Below are 8009 nucleotides of genomic sequence, written 5' to 3' on the forward strand. Positions count from 1 at the left end.
AAATCTAAACAACCTCTTTCTTTTTATTCTATTTATTAGACTGTGTCCAAAACTATTTTAAAAAAATTTGAAAAGTTTTTGCCAATTTTAATGAAATCGTATGTTAAATTTTCTAGAATAATATTCTAGGCATGTTTTATTTTTGTAGCTTATTTATAAATTTTCATTAAAGTTTAAGTTTGTGAATTTAATTTTTTAATATTTTGAACGCAGATATATAGAAGGCTAAACAGATTTCTGTTTAGAAAATAGGAGTCAAAACACGAACCTTAAAGCGGGGGAATTTTTTTCACTTTAAATCCAGCTCTTGTTTGTAAATCACATTATTTACATTTTTTTTAAAAAAATATTTGCGTATAATATAAAACTATATAAAAATCTATTTTAATTCAAAATTTTAGAATATTTTTAAATCGTTTGTCTTGAATATCGGTATTATCCTGGTAATTGTATAATTTTCTACGCGGAATATGCTTCAAAGCGACATTCCAATCTCCCGTATTTTTAATATCCAATAATATCCCCATAACGTGATTTAAGGGTAAATCTTTCTTACCCAAACCCCATCTAAACAATTTAATTTTTTTTAAAAAAAATAATTATATATTATAATTATATAAATTATAATTTGATGTATTATAATTAGTTTATTTATTGCAATATATATATTGTAAATATAAATAATTCGTAGGAGTTAGCAGAACGTTAAATGTTATCTGACCAGCTGATATTTCTAGCTTCTTTTAGTTCCCAAGAAAAATTTAATTACTAAATAGAATGATTTTTAAGTGGGCTCACTAAACTTTATCGAAATAATAACTTAATAACATTATATATATCCAAGTTTTAGACCTTAAATAACGATCTATTGGCAATTTATACGTTTTAACTTTTTCCCTTTTCGCTTTCGCTAATGAGTAAGGTTTGCTAGAACTCTTTTCAACTAAGGCACCTATCACATAAGTCGCAAAAGGATCATATACTTCCATATAATTCTTAAAATTTTTTTATCACCATAAAAATAAATGTATATCAAAATTTAACATTAGTGTTGTTAAACAGCTTGATTTGAGCCGATTATTAAAAAGGGCTAACTCAATATTTTAGCCAGAAAAATATTGTCTAAGTCTCTAGATTTCGCTAATAGATGTCCAAATTATTGTGCTATCTCTAAGTAAAATCTTCAGGCTTGCGTAATATTTTTAAGGATAAAATATTGAGTTAGTCATTTTTAAAAACCGATTCAAATCGAGCCGTTTAACAACATTGTATTATTAAATAAATTAGTTTTTTTTTTAAACAAGCAAAGTAGGGCTGCGCCGATATTAAATATTGAATCGGCACCAATATTTAACGTTTTAAAAAAATTGATCCGATATTTTTTATTGCTTTTGGTTATTTTATGATTGCATATAAATTTTTTTTTATTTTCTAAATAATTACGTAGTAAAATAACGAGAGGAACTAAAATATAATTTATTTGCTGTAATTAGTGTTGTTAATAGACTGTCGACTTAATCGAAAACTGAGCCAAGTAGTTATAAACTCGAGTCGACTAGAGGACGAGTATTTAAAAAAATTTTTATTATTAATTAACAAAACAACTATTTTTTTACTTATACTTCCAATTTGAGTCGTGAAGAGTTATATACTCTAGTTGACTAGAAGATGAGTAGTTCTTATGAACCTGACTCAACAAGTTGAGTCGACTAGAGGAAAGAGGATGAGTATTTCAAATTTGTTATTATTAATTAAGATATTTGTTCTGTTTTTTATATTTTTTTACTTTTGATATCCAACTTTAGTCGTGAATACGAGTTATACAGCCTGTAAAGTTTAAACAAATAGTTAAAAATTTTACTCTATTTATTTAAAATATTATCTGCAATAAGAAAAGGATTTTAAAATATCTAACGTGTCAATTCAGCGATTGTTAAATGGCTCGATTTCGACAATCTTTAAAAACGGTTAACTCAAGATTTGGGCAAAAAGTTATTGCAGAAAGGTTTGGACTTTTATTGGCAAAATTTCGAGCCTTAGGTTATAATATCTTAGCTAAAATCTTGATTTAGCCCTTTTTAAAAATCGGCCAAATGGAGCTGTTTAACAACATAACACATTCACCCTGCAAATATTAATGATATAAACTTCTGGAGTATTAAAAAAAACAAAATAGACTTTACCCCGTGAAAGTTGGTTGGCTTCTTTTAAAATAGATAATATAGATATTTTTATGACATTGGTTCAAAGATGAATGGTAAATAATAATCAATATAGATATCGGATCGGTTTTTTTTAGTGATATAAGACTTATGAAAAATTTGTGGATCGGTATAGCCCTAATGCAAAGTTTTATGTTTAAAAAAATATACCGGTGCATTTGGTGAAAGATATATCAGATTTTCGTGCGGAAATAAATCTAAAAGTATTTATATATTATTTGCAAAAAAATGTATTCAGTAGTAATAAAATACAGTATCAAATCAACCCAACCTTAATTATAAAATTAGCTCATTAAATAAACGAAACACTCAATCAAATTATTCTAATAGAGCAAAACAAGACCATATAACATTTTTTTGTAAATTAATATTGTTTTCAGTTATATACTGATATTAACTCTCTAAGGATTATTCGAAAATTTATAGAAAATAAATGCCGGAAATATTTGAGTAATCTACTTTTAAATATTAATAAATAAATAATAAACGGTAAAACATATTATTTGGGTTGGGAGCAACAATATTCCCAACTTAGACAGTTGCCTAATTTATAGAGACTTTTTACTTTTTTTTAAAAAAAAAACATTTTAAATCATTTTTAAATTTGAAGGTTAGCAAAAAAAGTGTGATTATTGTTCAACCATTTTCAAATAATTTTTTTATTTTTATTAATTCATCAAAATCATGAATAAATGTTTATATGTTAGCGGCAATGTGTTATTATTTTTTAACTGTAAATAATTTTTTGAGCGCGTTTTTAAAATTTAAAAAATCTGATTTTACCGTAAATGTACTCCAGCATGCTTAGAATACCTATCTTATGAATTCCAGATAATTTTGTCGTTAACTTTTGAGGCATTTATAAATGGAAAGACGAATTATATTAAAAAAACACATTGTAACTAACACATACATATACTTATACAAAAGAAGAATGTGCACATATATAAAATTATTATATAATGGTTGTAGTGTTGTAAACGAAGTTCGTTTTTTTGAAAAAAGGTGATGAACGGCGTTCCTTTTTTTTTGACGAACTTTGAACGTGAACGCGTTCCTTTTCTTTGATGAACGCGTTCAATTTTACGTTCGTTCAATTTTAAAAACACTTTTTATTTTTATTTATTTGAAAAATTAATATTAATCCGCATTTTTTAACAAAAAAGTCTTATATTTTTATTTATTTGAAAAATTAATATTTAATCCAATTTTTTAACAAAAAAGTCTTATATTTTTTAATCAGCTGTTTTTACTTTTTCCTCTTTCATATTGCAATTAACGTACCATAACGTATTACTACTAGAGAAGATAAGATTAAAGTTTATTAATTTGAATATTTTAATTTAATAGATTAGCATTTGCATGGATATAAATATTTCATCATCAGATTCTGAAAATCAAAATTCAATATTAGATGAATTAGAATTAGGCCCAAATATCAAAAATATTTCACTGTTTTAAAATCAAAAGGTAATTCAATAGTTACCAAATGTAAAATGTGTCCAAAAAGTATTATATCAGTGTCAACATCTTCAAGCTCCAATTTAAAAAGACATCTGATTGTAACATTAATTATTTTATATTATATAATATGTATAACTATATAGCCAGTTAATAATTTATTTTAATTGTTCTAAGTAAAAATAATTACATAATATATATATATAGTTAATTATAATAAGGCACTTTAATATTAGTATTTAAGAAAAAAAACTTATAAATTAATTTTTTTATCGATCTATTATATTGTATTTATAATTATATTATCAAAATAAAACTATTATTTTTTTATCATGGCTAATATATTGTGTTGAAAAATATAAGGCATTTATTTATATTAAATTAAATTTTAAAAAAAATTTATCATAAAATTTTGAACGCATGAACGCGTTCCTTTTTTTAAATTTGAACGTGAACGCGTTCGATTTTTGTCAATGAACGTTGAACGCGTTCGATTTTTGTCAATGAACGTTGAACGCGTTCGATTTTTTTAAAAATGTTTACAGCACTAAATGGTTGTATATAAAATAAGAATAAAAATTAATTTATGTAATAAAATAAGATGTTATCTTTTTTTGGTATATGTTTTATTTGCATGACATTTGAAAATATCTTCTTTGGATTTGTGAATATTGTACAAACAATTTCTTTAAAAAATACTAATCTTTTAGCATATTCTCTTTGAGTATTATGATATAGGAATTTGATAATCTCTATTTTTTTTTTAAATTATTGATAACTTATTCTATTTGTTTCTTTATTAATTTTGTTATTTGACATGAATAAGTTTTAAAATAAGATGAAATATGAATGAATGCAATAAAACAAATGCTCACTTTATAGTGGTCTTACACAAGAAAAAAATTAAACATCTACCCACTTCTTAAGGTAGAGAGTTGTCCAAATTATTAAAATATTTTTTAATAATATTTAATAGGAATTTGATTGTAACTCCAAATTTTGTAAATTGAGGAGTTTAATTAAACAGGCAAGAATATAATTTATTCTTTAAAGAAATTTATTTTGTATTATAAAATGTGGGACTAAAATAGGTGCCCATGAAAACTACGTGCTCCCATAGGCCCCCTATGAAAGAAGCTTAATTTAATTTAAATTATATTAATATAGAATCGTATTTAGCTTCATAAGATGAGTTAGAAAATGTTTTTTTTAATTTTTAAAATATAATTTTAACATTTTATATACCTTTTAATAAGCTCTATAGGATTTGGTGATTTATTTTTTTATAAATTAAGCTTCTTTAATAGGGAGCACGTATTTTAGTCATGTAAAAAAATGATTTTTTTTTAAATTTTACTATGTTACGATTTTTTTTTAAATTAAAAAAAAACATTTTCTAACTCATCTTATGAAGCTAGATACAAATCTATATTTATATAATTTAAATTAAGCTCCTTTCATAGGGGGCATGTAGGGGCGCATGGTATTCAGGAGTGCATATTTTAGTCATAACCTAAAATCAAATAAAAACAATTTCAACTTTTATCATATGGGTTCTATTTGTAACTAAATAAAAATTTCAGTAAAATCAATTTTTTAATCAAAAAAACTAATTTTAAAGATAATTTATTAAATTAATGAATAATATATAGTATAGACCTGTAAAATTAAAATAAGCATAAGCCCAACTGGAGACATTTGGCATTTTTTTAGATCTAGGTGCAGCCCATAGCTATTTAAAAGCTTGAGGATAAATTTAAAATAATATTAATTCTATTCTCCTATAACATTATACAGTTGTGATTTTCATAAAATTTAAGACATATAGTTTAATTATTTTATAATAAAAACTATACCTAAATAAGATTTATCTGTTGCTTCTATAAATGCATTTTCAATGTCAACCATACGTTTTTGAATTATATCTAATAAAGATTCAGACTTTGTAGATATTTGACCATTACTATTTTGATTTGGATTCATTTTATGACAATTACAGAATAATATATTAAAAGGTTGTTTATTTGATCTATTAAGATGATGCATTTCACGAATTTGATTAGCTGTTTCACCCTTTTCATATAAATTCATGTGTTTATCAAATTCCATATCTAACACCAAATTGGGTTCACCTATTACTTTATTTAATGCCAATCTATGTGCAAAAAAGTTTTTCATTTTTGCTTCTCTAATGTAGAAAAACATACTATTTTCTTTTAAACCATAAAGAATATGACCAGCTTGTTCATCTAAAACAGATTTTCTAATTTCATATCTTTTTTTAACTTGTTTATCTTTTTTAGCCTTATAATTGGCTGTTGACATTTCATTTTTAAATAAATACCGATAATATTTAACTCTTTGTTGTTTTGATGGTAGATTTAAAAGATTTTCCCACTGAATATCTGTAACAACTGATGGCACTTTATGGACAGAATAGGAATGGCTAGTGCTTGAATTATTATGGGTTTCTTCGTCTGGTATAAATGTATCAGGATTATCAGAAGTATTAATTCGTGATGACATATCAAATTTTAAAAGTTCATATTCCATTTTTAAGATTGCCAACTTTTTTTCTTTATCTATATATTCTAATTCATTGTCATGCTTTGATCCATTTTCCATACTGAACATTTTTGTTTGGGTAATATGAGAATTCCTTATTATTTTTAAATTTGTCTCTTTGATATTTTGTTGATTAAAATTTATTAATTTAGATGAGCTAAAATATTTTTTGCTAATATTTGCACATATAATGAAAGAATTATTTGAAATATTTCTAATAAGAAAATTTAACTTTTTCATCGAAAAGTAAATAAAGTTTAAAAATCTAACCGATGGATAAAGAGTGTCAATACATTATAATCCAAATATAGTGTTTCACACGTCGCGCTATATTGATATGACACAGGATATTGATATGACACTGGATATTGATAGATGCATAATTTGGGTTTCAATTAGAGGTCTGCAATGGACAGGTAAAACTTACTCGTCCGTCTGCTCATTTGTTTGAAATTTATACCCGCTCACCCATTAAAATAAGTTTTTATACCCTTTCACCCATTTAAACATTAAATATGCCCATTCCAGGGGCATACGTAGGAATTCGTTGGGGGGTGGGGGGGGGGGGGGGGGGTAATTAAATTTTTTTATAAAAATTATTTTAGAATTTATTTAATAATATATCGTAAGTTTAATAATTATTTATCAAGGCTACTATAAAATATTGTCAATTTATAATACATAAATTTAAATTTTTTTTACTTATATTTTTTTGCTTATAGATAAGACAAAAGTTTGTATATCTATTAGAGAAATCTCGAGACTTATTGTTTTTCTGGATAAAATATTAAGCTGACCGTTTTTAAAAATTGGATAATAGAGTAATTTAACATCACTTCTTCTCAAGTATGGTTTTCAAATTGTAAGAAGAAAATGTTCTTTCATTAGTAGCTAACATAACAGTACTATTAGGTAGAGTTGTCAAAATAAATAATAACCCATATATATATTAGGAAAATAATCTAAAATGTTTTTGAAATTATGCTAACTATAGCATTTTTTGGAACATTATCAACCATATTTAACCATTTGCACTATAGTTTGTATTTAGTTTTGTTAAATAATAGTGATTATACCTTTCGGTCAAAATTTTATATTAACATTTTTTTTATATATATCATTTTAATGTGACATTTTTTTTATTGACTTTGTATTTAAATTTAATCGGTGAAAATTTTATATTAACATTTTTTTATACATCAATTTGTATTAGTTATTTTTTTTATTATTCTTTTAAAAAAAGATATATAAGGAGATAAAAAAATGTAATTTAAAAAAAGAAAATTTTGTATTTAAATTTAATCGGTGAAAATTTTATATTAACATTTTTTTATACATCAATTTGTATTAGTTATTTTTTTTATTATTGTTTAAAAAAAAGATATATAAAGAGATAAAAAAATGTAATTTAGAAAAGAAAATAAATATGTAATATATCATATAATAATATTTAAATTATGATTAAAAATAAAATGTGATATCATTATCTATCAAATAATAAATGTGGATTTTAATTCAATTTCAACATGGAGGCCAATCTACGTCCGAACTTTGCGTAAGTACTATCTCAAAATTTGATCTTGATTTTGCAATGTACATTTATTCTATTTCACCGCCTAGTATCGATGACAACGCCTACATAGGGAAATTGCAGAATTTCTTCAACACCAGCAAGATCTCCAACGGAGAAAAGGCCGCTTTATTTTTCCGAAGTCTTCCTGATGACGAATTCAATAATATTGGGGCAATTTGCACTGAGGA

The 8009-nt window shown here is 24.3% G+C and overlaps 1 protein-coding gene across 3 annotated transcripts; it reads right to left on the reverse strand.

Annotated features, from left to right (window-relative positions):
* Nucleotides 1-215: 215 nt before the first annotated feature.
* LOC135923986 (mitochondrial ribonuclease P protein 1 homolog) lies at nt 216-6524 on the reverse strand. Of its 3 annotated transcripts, none has more exons than XM_065459025.1 (4): nt 5540-6524; nt 2373-2419; nt 883-995; nt 216-567 (listed from the first exon to the last, which is right to left on the reverse strand). In XM_065459025.1, the coding sequence occupies exons 1-4, from the start codon at nt 6486-6488 to the stop codon at nt 390-392; spliced, it is 1287 nt and encodes a 428-aa protein (XP_065315097.1). In that variant the 5' UTR covers nt 6489-6524; the 3' UTR covers nt 216-389. The 3 variants fall into 3 exon arrangements, with proteins under 3 accessions (XP_065315097.1, XP_065315096.1, XP_065315098.1); XM_065459024.1 differs by having other exon boundaries at nt 853-995; XM_065459026.1 differs by having other exon boundaries at nt 408-567; nt 891-995.
* Nucleotides 6525-8009: the final 1485 nt, after the last annotated feature.

Source organism: Gordionus sp. m RMFG-2023, chromosome 2, assembly GCF_954871325.1.
Source record: "Gordionus sp. m RMFG-2023 chromosome 2, tfGorSpeb1-WG-v2, whole genome shotgun sequence".
NCBI lineage: Eukaryota > Metazoa > Nematomorpha > Gordioida > Chordodea > Parachordodidae > Gordionus > Gordionus sp. m RMFG-2023.

Bases quoted from the DNA above. Each gene is read 5' to 3' on its own strand.
- LOC135923986 (XM_065459024.1), bottom strand. From the start codon at position 6,488: ATGAAAAAGTTAAATTTTCTTATTAGAAATATTTCAAATAATTCTTTC. The intron at 996-2,372 runs GTATATTTTTTT...AAAAATTTTAAG, and splicing joins ATCTTTCACCAAATGCACCG to AATTATATGGAAGTATATGA. The intron at 568-852 runs GTCTAAAACTTG...TAAATTGTTTAG, and splicing joins CCAATAGATCGTTATTTAAG to ATGGGGTTTGGGTAAGAAAG.